This window comes from Cervus canadensis, chromosome 30 (assembly GCF_019320065.1).
Source record: "Cervus canadensis isolate Bull #8, Minnesota chromosome 30, ASM1932006v1, whole genome shotgun sequence".
Lineage (NCBI taxonomy): Eukaryota > Metazoa > Chordata > Mammalia > Artiodactyla > Cervidae > Cervus > Cervus canadensis.
In genome coordinates, this window is record NC_057415.1 from 32223695 (window position 1) to 32244270 (window position 20576).

General features: G+C 42.3%; 1 protein-coding gene across 1 annotated transcript in view; it reads right to left on the reverse strand.

Moving 5' to 3' along the window:
- SVEP1 (sushi, von Willebrand factor type A, EGF and pentraxin domain containing 1) overlaps positions 1-20576 on the reverse strand; it is a 186845-nt gene that overhangs the window by 135603 nt on the left and 30666 nt on the right. The window contains exons 2-3 of the mRNA XM_043453918.1: positions 18959-19214; positions 15152-15328 (exon numbers count right to left, since the gene is read on the reverse strand). Of these exons, the coding sequence (XP_043309853.1) occupies positions 15152-15328; positions 18959-19214 (433 nt within the window). The remainder of the gene's footprint in view (positions 1-15151; positions 15329-18958; positions 19215-20576) is intronic.

The window sequence follows — 20576 nt, forward strand, 5'->3', positions numbered from 1 at the left end:
CCACTGGAGTGGGTCTCAGAGTACGCTCTGGTATATGAGAACTTGCATGACATCCAAGCAGTGAAGAGGTTCCCTCCTCGCAGTGTCAATGGAGGGCGCATGGAGAGCAATCAGCAGGCATCCAGACCCCTTCCATCCCAGGGGAACCAGTGAAGGCTAGCAAAGAGCATGGACTTCCATCCCCATCCAGCAGGAATGAGGATCCCCTCACACACACACACGTCAGTGTCAATCAACAGGGCAGATGAGGAACCTGGGTTTCTATATTTACCTGCTGGTGCTCCTCCCTCTGCTGGAGGACTGTTTATATAACACTCACGAAGTGACAAAATCAAAGATTCAGAGAACGGACTAGTGGTTTCAAGAGGTTAAAGCAGGGGCAATCAGGGGTAGGAGGGAAGTGATTGTGGTTCTAAAAGGACGTGTTATGGATTCTCATGGTGGTGATGCTGTTCTATAACTTGACTGTATCAATGTCAATATCCTGGTTGTGATATTATATTACAGTTTTGCAAGATGATACCATAGGGAAAAACTAGGAAAATGGTAATAGGGGATTTCTCTGTATTAGTTCTTAAATCTGCACGTGACAATAGTATCTCAAAACGTGTAATAAAAATTTTAAAAGTGAAAGGCAGAGAAGCAAAAATTTCAGGGTGCATCCAGAAATACCCAAGACACAGAAACTTTGCCTTGGAGCCTGCAGTATCTGGGTCACTACAGAGGTATGCCTGGTTGCAGGCAAGGGATACTGCTTTATACATGGAACAGAATATGAAGAAGATTGTGCACGAGTATTAGAACGACTGGAAAGAGGTATTCGGCCTATAGAAATTTACAATTTGACCTCTTATGCATCTATCAGCTTCTATAAAATTTTACAGTTGCCCATGAGGGTCACACATTTCTCTTTGAAACTATTCTTAGGAAACACTTTTTTTTTTATTACTATAAATTGGATTTCATGACATTTTTTAAATTTAATGTTTCATTGATATGAGGTCTTTATCCTGCCACCTTACGAGTCTGTTCTATTAATTCTAGTGGTTTTCCATGGATTTCTTTGGATTTTCTAGGTTAGCAATAACATCATATGCAAATAGTAAAACAACTCTTTTTTGTTTTAAATATTGATGGTGAAAAGGAGTAACCGTGCCTTATTAACTTTTATGGCTATGCCTTTACATGTTCCACATTTCACATATAATGTGTATTTGATTACCTTTTTCATACTTATTCTATAGTTCATGATTTATTTTCCTACACTGCTTCTGTATTTTGACAAAATCTATAAATGTCAAGGTTTTATGAAAAATTTCCCAAACATGAACATATGCTTCCTTGGTGGCTCAGTTGGTAAAGAACCTGCCTGCAATGCAGGAGACCTGGGTTTGATCCTTGGATTGGGAAGATCCCCTAGGGACGGAAATGGCAACCCACTCCAGTATCCTTGCCTGGGAAGTCCCATGGACACAGAGGCCTGGAGGGCTACAGTCCACAGGGTCACAAAGTCACATACACCTTAGGGATTCAACCACCAATAACATATGTTACATTCAGCAATAATGGTTTGCTTTGTATTTGCTAACTAATGCTTAAGTGGTAAAACTTCACAATATCCTGGAATGTTCTCTTCACTGTGGTATGAATTAAAACACTACCCAAACTATCAATTATCAATACATGCAAATAGCTTTACACATACAAACAGACATAGATACACAATACCATGGTTTTAGAACTAAATTTGTAAAGTAACCTCGGTGTAACTAAACAACATGAAAGGCATAAATGTGTGATTAGCCACTTCCTACTGTTGCACTTGAGCTTCCAGATGGCTGACTTTGATTCTTAGCCAGTGCTTCTAAGGGTCAGTAGACTTGTTCACCTTCATTTCTCTAAAAAAGGAATGGAAAATTCCCAGGAAGTTGGGAACCAAGCAGAGTTTCCATATGCTGTGTTCTAGTATCTTAACATGCAATTTACTTTATTTACTCATTCATTCATTCACTCAAAATTTATTAATGCTTACTCCAAGTTCATGGCCATGTAGCAGAGGCAATAAAGTGGGGGGGGGGGAGAGAGACATGGACATAATCCTCCCCTAAAGAGATTCAGAGAATATCAAAGGAAAAAAATCATACCAAAAATGGTGATACTGTGTGGTAAGTGCTAACAGAAAAAAGATATTTATGAGAACCAAAAAAATCTAGATCAAAGTGTGCCAGGACAACAAGGAATGGAAGGGGAAGTTTCATAAGAAATGTGAGTTTGTTGAGAATCCTGATGGACTTGGTAAAAACTGAACAGGCATGGACTATTCTAAGCAAAGGAGGATAAATTCGGAGCCATGAAAGGGCTTTAAGCCTAGGAAGGCTGGAGCATAAAATACTGTAATGTTCATACCCAAGACATTATTTAAGCCTGATAGAATCGCATGGCTTTAATCTTTTTTTTATCAAACTTTCAAAAGAGATAATGTTTTCTCAGTCTTTCATGAAACCATTAATTCACTTTGTCAATACAGAGCAGATGTCTCAACCTCAGTAGAGGGGGACATTTGGAACTTGTCACAGCTGTTTGGTGTACTATAGGCTATTTAGCAGTGTCCCTGGCTGTTAGTCACTAGACAGCAGTAGTTCCTTCCAGCTGGGACAATCAAGAATGTCTTCAGACAAAGCCAACTGTCCCCAAAGAGCAAAACCTCTCTCTGTTCAGAACCACCACTGGTAAAGCATCATGATTTAAATTAATCAAGGACTTACTATACGCCAAGCACTGTAATATGCTTTTTACACATACTATCTCCTTGAATTTTTGTAACAATCCTACTTTATTAACCCCACTTCATAGACTAAGAAACTAAGGTTCACAGAGGTCAACAAACTTGCCCAGAAAAACCCAGCAAGGAAGTGACAGAACTAGGATTCATCCCTAGCATTCATGCCACTAACTGCAATCTGTAACAATTTATTTATAGATTTACAAGGTTGTATAAGGGTTTCTCAAGTGGCACTAGTGGTAAAGAACCTGCCTGCCAACGCAGGAGACATAAGAGACACAGGTTCAATCCCTGCATCGGGAAGATCCTCTGGAGGAGGGCATGGCAACCCACTCCAGTATTCTTGCCCGGAGAATCTCATGGACACAGAAGCCTGGCAGGCTACAGCTCATGGGGTCTCAGAGTGTTGGACACGACTGAAGTGACCTAGCACACACGCACACATGACTCAATCACATATCTCAGCATTGCCAGCATTTAGCAAGCTCACCGGGTCCATTATTTCTCTGAGCGTGACTTTTGTCTAGCTTCAGTTCAGTCGCTCAGTCGTTTCTGACTCTTTGCAACCCCATGGATTGCAGCACGCCCAGCCTGCCTGTCCATCACCAACTCCCAGAGTTTACTCAAAGTCATGTCCATTGAGTTGGTGATGCCCTCCAACCATCTCATCCTCTGTCGTCCCCTTCTCCTCCTGCCTTCAATCTTTCCCAGCATCAGGGTCTTTTCCAATGAGTCAGTTCTTCACATCAGGTGGCCAAAATATTGGAGTTTCAGCTTCAGCATCAGTCCTTTTGTCTAGATTGGGCTATCATTTTCAAATTGCTAACTTTGGCTACCATCCAAACATGGCTCATCATCTCATATTTAGTGAGTACCAACTCCATGCAGAGCCCGGGGAACAAAACACGGGAGATGCTAAGCTACAACTGAGAAGCAACTGTTTATTTTAAATGTAGCCTGGAAAGAGCAGCAAAATATTTCTGAATCATTTCTTTGACAGATAAGGACAGTGCAATGAGTGCTATGGAATGACTGTTGGCAATAAAATGGAGCAGAGAGTGTGTTGGGTTCTGGGCTCCCGGAGAGTTGGGTCTGCACACTAACATCTTCAGAAATGAATGACATTAGGAAAATTTAACATTCCTCATTTGCAGAACATTCCCCTCCTGTTCTGCAAATGAGGAACATAAGAAGGCGAAGACTTTGCAAGAGGGTAGAGAGGGAGGTGGGAGGGGGGATCGGGATGGGGAATACATGTAAATCCATGGCTGATTCATGTCAATGTATGACAAAAACCACTACAATATTGTAATTAGCCTCCAACTAATAAAAAAATAAATGGGGGAAAAAAAAGAGAGGCATGTGGGTATGGCATGAATTATCTTAGCCAATTTCCAGGACTTCAGCATCCCTATGTACTCTTACCTAAACTGATGTGCCAGAGAAAGCATCTATTGCACCTTGACACAATTGCCCTTCGTTCACTTTTCAAAAGCACCATGTACTTTTCTTTCTTTTTGTTTGTTTGCATTTGTTTTTTTTTGTTTGTTTTTGTTTATTAGTTGGAGGCTAATTACTTCACAACATTTCAGTGGGTTTTGTCATACATTGACATGAATCAGCCATAGAGTTACACGCATTCCCCATCCCGATCTCCCCTCCCACCTCCCTCTCCACCCGATTCCTCTGGGTCTTCCCAGTGCACCAGGCCCGAGCACTTGTCTCATGCATCCACCTGGGCTGGTGATCTGTTTCACCATAGATACATACATGCTGTTCTTTTGAAACATCCCACCCTCACCTTCTCCCACAGAGTTCAAAAGTCTGTTCTGTACTTCTGTGTCTCTTTTTCTGTTTTGCATATAGGGTTATCGTTACCATCTTTCTAAATTCCATATATATGTGTTAGTATGCTGTAATGTTCTTTATCTTTCTGGCTTACTTCACTCTGTATAATGGGCTCCAGTTTCATCCATCTCATTAGAACAGATTCAAATGAATTCTTTTTAACGGTTTTATTGGAGTATAGTTGCACAATGGTTTTTAAACATCAATACAGTACTATGGAAATGCCATCTTTAAAAACCCTGTTGAAAAGTTTGGATGGCCTCTTAAAAAGCAATGAGGGGCACATACATTTTCAATCTTTCTTCGGTGTTTACATGAGCAAAAATATTTGAAGATTACTTATTTAGCAGGTGTTAACTGTTTTCCCTGTCTCCCTTTCACTGCTATAGGAAAGAGTTACTTATAGTGTGACTAGGGGAAAGGAGAAGGAAACGAGGAATATTCTACAATGAGAAGCAGGAATTGTTCATAACCTTTTTTTCTTTGACAATTTCAGAATACTGAGTATATTTTTATGAATATTTCTAAAGAAAACAACACACTGACTTTGGGAGGTCTCCGTTCAAGACGGTGATGGAGGAGGATTCCCGGGTCACCTCCTCCCACAACACGCACTGTATCTGCAGCTATAATATATATGGTACAACTTCCTCTGAAAAAAACCTAAAGGCCGTCTAAGCAACTACAACACATTGGGCAAGGCTTCCCAGGTGGCACAGTGGTAAAGAATCTGCCTGCCAATGCGGGCGCCATCCCTAGTTTGTGAAGATTCCCCAGAGAAGGAAGGTCCATCTAGTCAAGGCTATGGTTTCTCCAGTAGTCATGTATGGATGTGAGAGTTGGACTATAAGGAAAGCTGAGGGCTGAAGAATTGATGCTTTTCAACTGTGGTGTTGGAGAAGACTCTTGAGAGTCCCTTGGACTGCAAGGAGATCCAGCCAGTCCATCCTAAAGGAGATCAGTCCTGGGTGTTCATTGGACGGACTGATTTTGAAGCTGAAACTCCAATACTTTGGCCACCTGATGCAAAGACCTGACTCATATGAAAAAGCCCTGATGCTGGGAAAGATTGAAGGCAGGAGGAGAAGGGGACGACAGAGGATGAGATGGTTGGACGGCATCACCGACTCAATGGACATGAGTTTGGGTGGGCTCTGGGAGTTGGTGATGGACAGGGAGGCCTGGCGTGCTGCAGTCCATGGGGTCGCAAAGAGTCGGACACCACCGGGCATGCAGACACAAACATTGGGCCAAAGAGACAAAGCCCCCATAGAAGCAGACAGGAGGAGTTGGGACAAAACCTCATCATGAACCCCATCCCTGCATGGCCGCCCACAAATCAGAGAGAACTCAAAACCTGGAGCTGCTCCCTGAGGAGGGAGGAGTTGAACCCCACAGTAGGCTCCCGACTTGTAACACCTGCATCTGAGAGACAAGATCCCAAAACATTTAGCTTTGAAATCCAGCAGGGCTCAAGTCCAAGAAACCCACAGATTATAAGGAACTGAGAAAAGCCTCTTAATGGGGTCTTTCATGACTCACCTGCCCCAGGGCTGAACGCAGAGGCAGAGGGTCCAGGAGGCATCCAAATTTGATACGACTCAAGTTCATTTGCTCATCTCAAAGCGTCTGAGTTTAGACACACAGGGGCCTGCTGGCTGGCGGACACCATCTTTTACCCTCTTTCTCTTCCTCACGCTGGCCAGTGGATACCATCTTTTTTTCTTATTTCCTTCTTTCTCCCAACAGGCACCATCTATATTCTCTCCCTCTGCTATGCTCTAGGGCCACATCACCTCCGAAAGGGGAGCTTTCAAACGTGGCCGGTGCCCCAGTTCTCGCGGCTGCTCCGCAGCCACTACCCATAGATCGCTGGGCGCTGGAAGTGGGTGGGGCTTATGCTTCCCCAAGGGAGAAAGAGCAACCAATGGAGAAAAAGTTCTTAAACCACCTCGGCCCCCAAGAGACAGGAAGAGGCAATAGCCCCTGGGAACACAGACTTTCTCTGTTAATTAACCGCTCTGCTGCAGCCCCAGGGGCAGGTTTCTAATTAAACCCACGTGTAAGTGCTAATTACAATCCTTTCCAGAGCTCTCCAAGGGGAGGGGCTAACTTCATGCTCTCCTTGGACAAACCAAAATGCCAGTGTCTCCCAGAGGGAGGCTTCACACGTTTCTGGTGGCCGGGTTTTACCCAGAAGATGCTCCTGGATTGCCTGGCTCTGGAGATGGTGGTGGGGGTGCTTTGGAGTCCTTTGGGCCTTGTAACAATCAGAGAGACTGTTCTTGGCAGGCTAGCACCCCCAGGGCACTGCACAGATTATAGAATGAAACACTGCTCTGACTTCCTATGAAAGAGGCCTGTTTGCTTCTTCTGGAGCCTGAGGGGTGGCCTCAGGTTTGCCAAGCACACAGAGGCCTAGAGAGGTGCTCTCAGGGAACCCAGGCAGTTGGATGCCATCTTTACTTGCTCTCTCCTCTCCACACCTTGCTGATACTTCCTGGAGAGGAGTTTAGACGCTCATCTGGAGCCCCAATTTTTGTGACTACCACCCTGGGGACACCTCCAGATGGCCCGGCTCTGGCAGCCAGTGAGTCTTCCACTTGTAGACTGTATGTATTTGCATACTTTAAAAGCCGCTGCCTGAAGGTATGAATTCCAAACAGCCTGCATCTAAGCGCTGACTGAGGTCCTCCCCATTGGAACACCTGCAGGTTTTGGCACACCCTCAGCTAATGGGAGCCATTAAAAATTTTAAAACAGGCTGTCCTATATAGCACAGGGAACTCGACTCAATAACGCTCTGCTGCTAAGTGGCTTCGGTCGTGTCCGACTGGCGACCCCACAGATGGCAGCCCACCAGGCTCCTCTGTCCCTGGGATTCTCCAGGCAAGAATACTGCAGTGGGTTGCCATTTCCTTCTCCACAATAATGCTCTATGGTGATCTAAATGGGAAAGAAATCCAAAAAAGAGGGGATATATGTAGAGGTACAGCTGATTCACTTTACTGCAGAGTAGAAACTAACACAATATCGTAAAGCAACTCGACTCCAATAAATTTTTTTTTAAATAATAAAGTACAACAAAATAAGCTGCCTGGACAATCACAAAAGTTTAAGAGACAACCAAGAGCTGGGGAGGGTTGAAAGATACAGGTCATCTCCTACATGGGGCCACTTCTTCGAGACTGAGCTGTTTTATCTAACGCATAGAAAGCAATGTAGAGAGTCAAGGAAAATGAAGAAACAGAGAAACATATTCTATTCAAAGGAATAAGACAAAACTTCGGGGGGGAAAAAAACACCTTAAATAAAGATAAGTAATTTGCCTGATAAAGAGTTCAAAGTCATAGTCATAAAGATGCTCACCAAACTGGAAGAAAACTGAGGGAACACAGAACTTCAACAAGAAATAGAAACTACAGGAAAGTACCAAATAGAAGCCACAGAGCTGAAGAAGATAATAACTGAACTGAAATACAGTATTCTGACTTTGAAGTTGGGTAGTGTTTCACACTGACAGTCTAATGATACATGTTGTCCTGTTATAAAAATTATGATGGGCTGGAAAACGCACCATCAGGACTGAATCCCTACCTCGTTCAGTGGCAAACCAAACTAACTAGCCCAGTCCAGGCAGCAATGACCCATCCTCCTTAAGCTGATGAGAACCACTGTCAACATGCCAGCAACATTCCCTCGTAAAAAATTGAGTAGGAATACATTGTACAAATTCCTTACACCTTACAAATCCATTATTAGGCACAGCCAGGGAAGTTTTCTGGGAGAAAAAAAAAAATAGCTCTGCTCTGCTCAGAGAACAAGGTTTCCAAATGTTCTGGTTTCTGTTCAAGAATGTCTACAGCTCTCTGTCCTTTCTCTTTCCAAAGAAATGATACAGTAGTTAGGCAAGAAAATGAGTGTGTGTGCAGGGTGAAGGTGGGGATTTGTGTGCATATATTTACATGTGTAATAAGATATTGCCACATAAATATGTCACTGTTTCCATTTCTATTGTGTATCCTCCTTTTATGAAAAATAATATAACTGGGGCTTTGGCTCATTATCTGGTCCTCAGCCTTGGCCCCCATCCAGGTATAATTTTCAACCTGCTCACCATTCCAAATTCACTGAAACGGAGCCGATGCCTGCAAAGCAGTGTCCTCAAGATGCCTGTTATCTCCATACTCTGTCTCTCGAATCCCTTGAGGGGAAATTCACAACAGCTGCAACTGCTTGGATTTACAGCAGGAGTTCATTGGCTATGCACAACTAGCCTTTTAAAATGACTCATCTAGGGAATTAACCATTGCCATGCACTGTATTTGATTAATTGTTGACAAAAGTTAACCAAATGTCAATATTTTGCATTCAAGTAAACTGAGTACATTCTTAAGAAGTCTTAGCCCGTGCCTTTGTGCTAAGGATCCCATGGTGCCCAAGGCAGACGTGGACACCAGGCAATTGCCTCTGATTTATATAATGAGTTCTTTGTTCGCTTAAGGTTCTGGTATTAAACTTGGCCTCATACTTACATCTGTTTTCTTGATGGGCACTGTTAAAGCAGGCAATGGAGATGCACAGTGAACTAGAAAATCACTGCCCGTTAAATCACTAGTCTGATGAAGTAGGGACAAGGCAAATAGTTGGTTGTGGTGGAAAAGGGGACTCGAAGAAGCAGGAAAAAAGGTCTGAGCAATGAAATCATGTGGTTTTTTGGGGAAACTATAACTAGTTCCAGCTTTTAGCTCAAAGGGTAAAGAAAGGTCAAATCATATAACCTTTGTGCTCTGCTAAGGAACTTGTAGCTTATTCCATGAAGTGAAAGTCGCTCAGTCATCTCAGACTCTTAGCAACCCCATGGACTATACAGTCCACAGAATTCTCCAGGCTGGAATACTGGAGTGGGTAGCCATTCCCTTTTCCAGGGGATCTTCCCAACCCAGGGATCAAACCCAGGTCTCCCACATTGCAGGCAGGTTCTTTACCAGCTGAGCCACCAGGGAAGCCCAGCTTATTCCATAAATGAGTAATAATTTAAAAACTGTAAGCAGTGGCAAGATCAGGTTAGTCCTTTCTGTCATTCATTCTCTTGTTTTCCTGCCTTGTATTAGATTGAACTGCATGAAGCTGCCACCTCGTGGGTTCAAAGTAAACAAATATTGATGATCTCATGAGGGTCCAATTAATACTTATCAGCATTTTGCAATTATATTTTTAATTGTGTTTATCTGTTAAATGTCTATTTCTGTGGCTAGATGGTAGACTCCAGAGCCAGACAATTTTGGTTCATAAGTCAGCTCTTATTAGCTGTGTGACTCTGGATAAGTTACTTAACCTCTCAGACTTCTAGTTTCCTTGTCTCTAAAGTAGAACACTATTCCTGAGAGTTATTTGAACATCAAAGAGTTAATATATATCAATGCTTGAAATGATATTTGAGATATAGTAAAGCGAAAGTCACTCAGTCATGTCCGACTCTTTGCAACCCCATGGATGTATAGTCCCTGGGATTCTCCAGGCCAGAATACTGGAATGGGTAGCGGTTCCCTTCTCCAGGGGATCTTCCCAACCCAGGGATCACACCGAGGTCTCCTGCATTGCAGTCAGATTCTTTACCAGCTAAGCCACCAGGGAAGCCCGAGATACAGTAAGTGCCACTAAAATATTGATATTAGCTATTATTATTATCATCATCAGTTTTTACTGCTATCATCAACATTGGCCTCTTCATCAGTTTCAAATGCCTTTGTTAACTGTGAAGAATGAGAAAGCAAACCTAGAGCTAGAAATTGGAAGCCCTTCTTTTTGTTAGATTCCATAGGTTTTCAATCTTCTTCCCCTAGCTTAAGTTCAATAACTAATCCTAGAAGGATATTTCCTTAACCTTTTAAACCTGCTCATGTAGTATTAAAATTCCATACCTGAATTTCTGAATTATACAAAATACCTGCAATAAATGAAAATAAGTTATGTCAGTTTATTTAAAAAGACAAAATATCAACAGCCTTTCATAAAGCACTGATTTACAACTAAAAAAAAAGAAAAAGAAAAACTTCCTTTGTGGGATGCACTTTCCTCATCTCCCAAGTGAATGTTGAAAAAGACCCTTATAGCTAGCTCTAGTATTCTGCTTTTCCATGAAGTTAGTTAACAAATACAGTTTGCCTCAGCATATAACTTTTCCCCAGTCAAGCCAACAATCTCTTCTTCAGTATACAATGGCACATTATCCTACTGCCTTTTCTCACCCAGGATTCTTGCTTTTCACTGGATACTCATTAGGTCAATATAGGCTGTCCACCTTTAGCAGCTGAAATGCTTCTTGATGGTACTCACCTGCATGCAGGGATTCTCCGTATCCTCCTGACAGCACAATTTCTCAGGTTAAGGGCACTAGTCTCACCCAGAAGAGTAGGATTTACAAAAGAGATGCTGTCCTTTATCTTCCAGTATCTCGTTCTTGAGATTAGCATTTTAGTGTTCATTCATTAGTTTTCTCACAATATTATATCGTAACAATGACTATCACTGATTAAAAACTGACAAGCCAGATACTGTCCTAGGCACTCCAGGTGTATTATCTCAATTACCCAACCATCTATCTATCTACAGATATATATCGATATGTATGCACACACATATCTACAGATATACCTAAGTATACATAAATATTGGGTTGGTCAAAAAGTTTGTTTGGGTTTTTTATACAATGTTACAGAACAATCTAAATGAATGTTTTGGCTAACCCACTATGTACATATACATATATATATATATATATATATATACACACACACACACACACACACATGTGAAACTAAAAGTGTTAGTTGCTCAGTCATGTCTGACTCTTTTGTGACCCCATGGACTGTAGCCCATCAGGCTTCTCTGTCCATGGAATTCTCCAGGCAAGAGTACTGGAGTGGGTAGCCAACCCTTCTCCACTGGGATCTTCCTGACCCAGGGAGATTTTTTATCATCTGAGCCACTGGGTGTATATATACACACACCCAGTGGCTCAGAAGATAAAGAATACACACACACACATCCACACACACACATATATACACACACACATAAAACTATACCATTATGAAGCCCATTTTACAGAAGAAACAGAGAATTAGAAGGAATTAATCATTCAAAGTGACATAGTTTGCATCAGAGGCTGAATGGGAGCCAGTCTTTCTGGATTTCTAAATACTTTGAGTACAATTCAGTGTTTATGGTTTCTGAAAAGCAATGAATCCAAGAAGTTTTTCAGAAAAAAAAGCAAAATAAGCAGTTTGATATCTTGGAAACAGGATTTAGGGAAAAATGTCCTGGGTCCCTTCCTGGGTCCTACTGATTGCGGGTGGGATATGCCCTCTTGAGCAAAATACTCATCTCTCCCTGAGACCTCAATTTCCTCTTGTAGAAAGAAGAGTTTAGAGCAGATAACCTCTAAGGTTTCTTTCGGCTCTAAAGAGAAATGATTTGCTTTGGAAAGGCATTGTTTCTACATGAGGATAAATGCTCAGAATTCCAACTATTCTGAACGAAAGGTAACATTCTCTCCTGAAGCAATTAAATAACTATCTTTGAGCCACCCTTCAGATCTTGGTTTAGAGAGTAGGATATTAGTCCAACCTTCCCTGGGATCCCTTCTTCATACTGTATCAACACAGCACAGTCTGCGATTACAAATTGCTTTGTGTAGCTAGATTTTAAGTTCCTAGCAGGTAGGGAACATGTCTATCGGTCCCCCACTGAACCCCTGCCTGGCACAGAGAAACTGCTCAGGAACATCTCTCAACTAAATGTATTTTAAAAGGGGCTCATGGCTTCCAGGTTTTCAGTACTGGGTGATGGAGAGCTAATATTTCTTTCTACCTTTCCAAGCGGTAAGAGTCTAGTAATGAGTCTTTCAGGTCATGGGAAGGTTATAAATTATTTTCTTAGCTTGTAGTATGCAGAAGTCAGTGATGAGCAGAGCCTACCACAAGTGTGCAAAGCACAACTCGGAGTTCCAATACCACTTTCTCCCATCCCTAAGAAACAAATATTGAAGATGATAACAGCAACTTGTATATCAATGAACTGGATCTAGCTGAAATCTTGCACATAAGGAAGGCTTACTAACTGAAGCAAAGGGATGGATAAATGAATCCTTTTGTGCCTGGTGTTCTTGGCTGGAACCAGCAGCCAAAGTGTTTCTGTCCCCTCTGCTGAGGCTCCACTGATGAGCCCACCCACTGCATACATCTTAAAGACAGCTGTGCCTTGCAGCCTGGAATGCACAACTGGTGGCAGCCACAGAGACTTGGGTAACTGGGGGCAGTGGGTTTGTGATCTGCCTCCCTCTCTTCGTGCAGCCTGTCCCCTGGGATGCAAGATTACAGTGCCCAGGAGCAGCAGGGGCTGGGCACAGCATGGCCAAAGCTGCTGGGCAGCCACTCGGCAGTGGTTTATTGGCAGGGAGCAGCTCAGTCTCGGACCACACGGAAACAGACATGCTGACTACAGCATGCAGCAAAGAAACCCAGAGCTTCTGACTGTGTTTGGTGGGCTCGGACGGGCGGAGGGAAGGAGGGGGCGTCGGGGAGGCTGCCAAGCTGCGCTGTTCATGGAAGTGTGGGAAGACTCAAGGGGAGGCGTTTTGCCAACTCAGAGGCAGTTGGGCAGACTCTCTACACCCCCCACTTTTTTCCCCCGCTTAAATGAGAAATCCTGCTGGGTGGAATGGGAGTGGGGCCAAGAAAGGAGTGATTCTGCTGGGCAAGCATGGATGCTCGCACCCAGGAAGGGTGTTCGCCAGATGGGATCAGCGCCAGTGGGAGGGGGGTAGGGGAGGAGGAGAAGAAACTGGGGGAAGGGAGATGAGGGGCAATGAGAATGAAAGTCAGTGTCGGAGACTGGGACTAGCAGATGCCACCACTTATATATTGAAAGGATCAACAAGGTTCTACTGTACTGCACAAGAAACTATATTCAGTGTCCTGTGATAAACCACGATGGAAAAGAGGATTAAAAAAGAGAATGTACATATGTATGACTGAATCACTTTGCTGGACAGCAGAAACTAACAACATTATAGATCAGCTACACTTCAATTTCTAAAAAAAAAGTAACAGCAAGTAGAAAAAGCAAAAAGAAATGCTCCACAAGGAGAAGAAAAGAGAGAAAAACAGATCAGGTCAAAGCTGGGAAGTTCAACCCTGGAAGAACCACGTTTCTGTGTTACAGAGCAGACCTACCTACCTTCCAAATGTCAAAATGAAACAATGTTCACATGAAACAACAGTGAAAGACCACACCGGACAGTATAAAGCAAACCTACTGCCCGGAAATTCTCCTGGTGGGTGTTAATTTCCATGGGAATACATTTTTCCCAAGCAGCAAACCATGGAAGAATTGTTTTAAAAAAAAAACAATAAAACCTCTAAAAACCATGCTGCTTTTTAAGTAAAACAGAACAAATAAAATGCTATCACAGAAAAACCACACACTACTTCTAAATATTCGATATTTCCTAAAATATAATTTAAAACACAAGAATCCTAAGTTGTTTTTCTAACAAAATATTAAAATGACAAAGATATTGTGGTAAGGAAACCTAGAGAAGGTAAAACTACAGATGTCAAAGAAGTGAATTCCATTTTGAAGTGATGTCACTTTTAAAGCTTTTTTTTTTTTTTTTAAGAGCTTTTTGATGTTCCTTCGTGGAGACTTATGAGGCGCTAAAAGACCATAAAGTGAATTTTACATTTTTTTTGTGACAATCCCACAAGCTCCAGGTGCCCTGAGGACCAGAATCCCACTTGTTTCAGTTTCTTACAGAGGCTGAAGCATAGTTTGACGATTTGGCTATTGACTGATTACAAATAAAAAACTCCAAACCTTCCCCCTTCCCAGATCTGGTTCTAGGCTTCAAGACGTCCTAGAAGCCTTCTACTTTGTCTTGGAACTCTGTGCCCACCACGTGAACAAGACTGGGCTGGCCTCATGGAGTCTGACAGGCCACATGAACAACACCCTAGAGATCCTGGGCAAGCCATTTTAGATAAGCCTCCAGCCAGCTGATGCCCAAACAGGTGAGAGAACTCAGGTAAGATCGGCAGGGCAGCCAACCCTCCTCACGGTCAATGACAAATGTAATAAGTCACCACAGCTGAGGACCAAAAGTGCTGCCCAAACTGATTCACTGATTCATGAGCAATATCAAATACTCTTGGGACTTCCCGGGTGGTCCAGTGGTTAAGACTTTGCTTTCCAATGCAGGGGGTGCAGGTTCCATCCCTGGTTGGGGAACTAAGATCCCACATGCCTCTTGGCCAAAAAAACAAAGTATAAAACAGAAGCAATATTGTAACAAATTCAATAAAGACTTTAAAAGTGGTCCACATTAAAAAAAGAAATCTAAAAAAAAAAAAAACACAACTATAAATTCTTAGTGGTTAAGCCATTGAGCGTGGGGCTCCATTCCTACAGAGCAACAAGGCAACCGACCGATATAGTTGCCACAGACCAGACACTCACCTGTGCATTCGTACTGGAGACCTTTCCCGTAATACCCCTTCTCACAGATGCACTCAAACTGACCCGTGTGAGTCCCACATTTGCAGCTTGCCATATGGTCACAGCAGTCTTTGCCGGCTTCACATAGATAGGAGCAATGGGACATATCCTCTTGAATAAAACTCCCAGAAGGCAGATCTACAAGCACATATGACAGGGAGGTCATAAAAAAAAAAAAAAAAAAGAAGAAGGAATGAGCAGTGGAATGTTACATTCTCTTGTTACAAGGAAATATCTTTTCATTTCCGTCAAATTCCCAATCGCTCCCCACTCCCATCCGAATAGGAAAGTGTGTGATTTGCACAAGTACAGGCTGGGGATTTGGGGCAGCCGGTTCAGCTCTTTCAGTCTGGGACCTCATCCTCAGTTCTCCAGGCCAGGCAGGGTCAGGCAGAAATTGAGTCGTTTCAGTGAGGAATCTCCAGATGCAGCAGGAAGTTCTGCAGTCGGTTCTCCAGGTCAGTCTCCTGGCTTCCCCACCAGCATGAGGTCAGGCAGCAGAAACCAGATTTCTAGAGTCCCTGCTCAAATAAACAAAAAGCTGCAGCCCTGACTGCTGCCTAAAGGTGTTGATTGCGGGCAACTGACTTAAAACACATATCTTTACTTCTATAATTATTTGATTAAAGACTGAAACAATGGCACCACACAAGTTGAATCATAGAACTAGGATCTGCTTTGTCTCTCAATTTTAAATAAATTTTCACATGTAAAAGGTGACCGTTACTAATCTTACTCAAGCCATGCTCTAAAGTGAGCCATGCTGGGAATTCAACAACTCAGGTAGAGCTGTCCTGTTCTGAAAGTGACTTAACAGGGCAGGGTAAAGTTGATTGCGACTTACCAAGAATCGATGGCCTAGAATAAGGCACACAGTAAGTTCTATGTACCCTGTGGAAGAGGTTCAAAAGTCTCAGCCTAAATTTTAGTACTAGGTCCATGGTGCTAGGCCCAGATACAGTGATGGGATCACAGGAGGAACTCAGATGGGTGAGTTTCAGCAACATACATGAACTGCTAATGAATACCCAGAAAAGAGACAGGTGATGGCCTCAGTTATGGAACATCTCTCTCAACACATTAAGACCTGAGCAATAATAGGGACTAAGTAAAGGGAAGATTCCAGCACTAAGGGAAAGAGACTAGTGCAACCAAATACCCTATTAAAGCTCATGCAATAGATTGTGGTATGGGTACAAGGTCTGCAACACCGGCACCTAGGAATTAGCTCTGGGACACAGGTTGATCTGGCAGTCTAGGGAGCAGGAAAATGTAGCTATAAGACTGGTGCACTGGCATTTAGGTCTGGGAGAGATAAATGAACAAGTTGCACATCGGGAAAGTTATTATTCTGGAACCTATGTCCTCTGAGAATGGCCACAAACACGGACAGTCTTGAGGCCAAAAGTGCACTAAGTTGTTTCAGTCATATCTAACTATTTGTGACCCTGTGGACTGTAGCCCTCCTGGCTCCTCTGTCCATGGGATTCTCCAGGCAAGAATACTGGAGTGGGTTGCCATTTCCTTCTCCAGGGGATCTTCCTGACTCAGGGATTGAACTTGTGTCTCTTAAGTCTCTTGTGCTGGCAGGTGGGTTCTTTACCACTGGAGCCACCCTCAGAATCTAAAAAGTGGACCCATCCAAATTGAAAGTAGTTTCAGCAGACCCAAAAATACAGCGAACTAGTGGTTACCAATAGGAGGATGGGCAATAGAGGCGTGATGGACCGAGAGGTACAAACTACTGGATATGAATAAAGCCACAAGGATGTATTGTACAACATGGGGGATATAGCCAGTATGTTCCAATAACTGTAAATGGAAAGTAACCTTTAACAATTGTATGAAAATAAAAAACTATTGAAAAAAAAAAGAATCCAACTTCAGAGAACATCAAGACAGGGGAAATGAGGTTAATTTCTTTTGCTTTGATGATGTTTTTCAGAAAAAAACAAGATCTCTTCTGATGGAATCTGGAAACTCCATCAGAGTAGTACACATTTTTAGATACTAGTTTACAGTAATAAAAGTTATGCCTTTCAAAACCCTGTTGCAATATGGTAACCAAAATCCTTTCCTTGAAGGATTTTGTCCCATCCAGTTTCTGGCTCACATCAGGGCAGAAGGGCCCTGTCCTGTAAGACAGAAGGCTGGTAGGACTGGAAAAAAGTCCTCGACGACACAGCTAATAACACTCATAATTTCATAATCCCATCTAGTGCAACAGCCATTCTGTCTTCCCACTCAACATATCACTTTTCCCAGAGAATAGGACAAACAGAAAAAAATCCCACGTGGTGAACTTCTGCCAAGTGCCAAATATTACATTGGTGAAATTTAAATATTTTATTTAGTCCTCTTGACAAAACTATATGGCACATGTTATAATAGCTCCATTTTAAAAGCAGATGAAACTGAAGGTCATAGATGTTAGATAAATTGCCTAAAGTAACAGCAATAAGGGACAGTTATTGACAGCTTAGTATTATAAGCCCTCAGTAAGTTTTCTAGTCACTTTATGTGTGTTAATCCATGTAATCCTTGGAACAAACCTATGAAGTAGGTACTCATCTTGTATCCTATTTCATCAACAAGAAATCTAAGGAGTACAAAAGTCAAATAATCTGTCAAAGCCGCTCAGTTACTAGTTGACTGGCTGGGACTTTTTTTGCTATGTCCATAGGCAGCCTGAGATGCTGCTCCAAACTCTTCTGCTGAAACTACAGTAGGGCTGACTCACTTCTTTTGTGTGTATATTAGTCACTCAGTCGTGTCCAACTCTTTGTGATCCCATGGACTATAGCCCCCCAGGCTCCTCTGTCCAGGGAATTCTCCAGGCAAGAATACTGGAGTGGGTAGCCATTCCCTTCTCCAGGGGATCTTCCTCACCCAGGGATTGAACTGGGTGTCCTACATTGCAACAGAGGCTTTACCATCTGAGCCACAAGGGAAGCTTATCACTAATTGTGAGGAAATCTTGTGTTGCCATGATTTACCCATCAAACTGAATCTTTCACGTGGATATCTGAAAGATCAAGCCTAATTTGCTCCATGGCTTTGGTCTGAGGATATATCCTTGATCCCCTATTCCCAATCTACACTTTCTCTTCTGGATCATGGCAACATACATGCCCATACTATACCTGGAAGTGCATCATCTGACTTAAGTCATTCAACTGAACATCACTATGAACAGTGTCCAAAGAACTTAATGAATGGATTTACTGATACTATCCTCTGTTGCTCTCACTGCTCTTCGGTTTAGCATAAGCATATCATATCAGTCTTCAAACTGTCAGGTCAATAAATACGTGTTAAGTATTTACTCTCTCTCTAATCTTCATGAATATTTCTGGAAACATTCTGGTGAGATTCACGAAGTCTGTCTCTCAACGTTTACTTCATCCTTCCAGATAACTGCAGATGAAATCTAAGTCAAGGTGTCTGACTCCGTGTGTGGCCTTAAAACACACCTCCATTCATTCCACTGATTCTAATGGTCCCAGGTGGAAGCATATGGATATTTTAGTGAAAATATATCACAGCTGTTAAAAAACAAAACAAATACTCCTGTCGCAAGGTCAGAGGGTCATCTCTACTTATGAAGTTCAACACATCTCGTAATACACAAGAGACACATGGCTATCATGCTCAGCAAAGACCCCATAGGGCTTGGTATTGTCTTCCCCACGGGGTGGGTTTCAGGCAGTAAGCAAGAAGGAAACCCCCATATAAAGACACTGTGGTGTGCCATTAAGCTTCCATTACCTTCATGCAATGCCCGGCGAGCTAAAGCCTCAAATTCTTCAAAACTGTGGAGCAGATAGCAATGTTCCTCCTTTGGGATGGAAGCCATGTCATTCAGCTCTCGAATGTTTCCTTGCCATATGCCAAACGTAAAGATTTCCACCCCAAAATCTCGCAGCAATGCCGCGACAGGTCTTGGATCTCCCCCGTTGGAATATCCATCCGTAATGAGAAATATAACTTTTGTTGAGTTTTCTCTAGAATGACGAAGAATTTGCTGTAATAAAATAGAGACAATTAGCATGAGTCTGTATTGTGTGCCCTACTCTGTGCCTCCCTTTTTAGGCAATGGCATGCTTGTGTTGACCATTGACATTCTACAAGCGTGGGGAATGGAACACCGATCAGTGAGGGTAAAACAAACAGGCACAGATAAGCACCTACAACGGTCTTCTCACAGAACCATAATAAAACTCAAAAGCATTTTGTATCATCATCAGCGTCCTCATCATCACGATGATTATTGCCATGCGTGCTAAGCTGCTTCAGCGTGTCCGACTCTGTGCGACCCCACGGACTGTAGCCCACCAGGCTCCTCTGTCCATGGGGATTCTCTTGACAAGAATACTGGAGTGGATTATCATGCCCTCCTTCAGGGGATCTTCCCAAACCAGGGATCGAACCCAGGTCTCCCTCATTGAGGGCAGATTCTTTACTGTTTGAGCCACTGTGGAAGTCCATAAAAATTACTTAGCATAGAGCTTGCTAATAAAGAGCAACAAATGTTTATAGAATGAATTTGTATAAATATTATCAATTGTGGTTATTTTTAAATTGCTTTTCAGGCTCAAAATTTGGACCAAATCTGACTCCTATATATCTACTTCCTAGCATATCTAGCTAGTTACCCACTTACCTACCTAACTGAACCACCTCATGATCAAACACTAAAAGCTGGACCAGAAGAAAATTTAGCAGAATACGTCTTTTCCAGAGTTAACAATGGCTCACTTGCTTCCTCTATTTGTTTTTCCACTGCTCTTCCAAAATTGGAGAATTGATTCAACACTTCATCTTTTTTGGACCACCCAGTATTAGCACAAAAATCAGCTGTTTTTTTGGTGGTGTCCTATCTTCATGAGAAAATACTACCGCTTCACTCAATTTGTCAGTAGGGCTTTAATGTTTTAGGATGAGTGAGTTACGCTTTATAGTGTTATATGCTATTTCTTCTCATAGATAAAAAGAAAAAAATGAAACCTTTTAAAAAAGGTGTATATTTTATTGCCATTGATGTTTTGTAATATCATACTGTAGAGGCACAGAAGATCCAATGGTGAACCTGGTTTATAATTAAACTCGTTATTGTTGCTGTTCATTAGAAATGGGTCAGAAAGGTAACGAAGCACCAGGGGACATTTTCTGGCAAGTTCTTAGACAGAATTCCATGTTTTTAGACAGTGATTCAAGAACAGCAACATTGCAACCTAGGGTTCTATTAATGTTAAAAGGAGATATTATGATTTTAAAAATAACTTTGCCTCAATTTATTTTAGGGGACAGACTCAACTATAAGCTCTAGATTCTCAGATTTTAAGATTCATGTCTACGTACATATTTCATTGGTACATAATTAAGA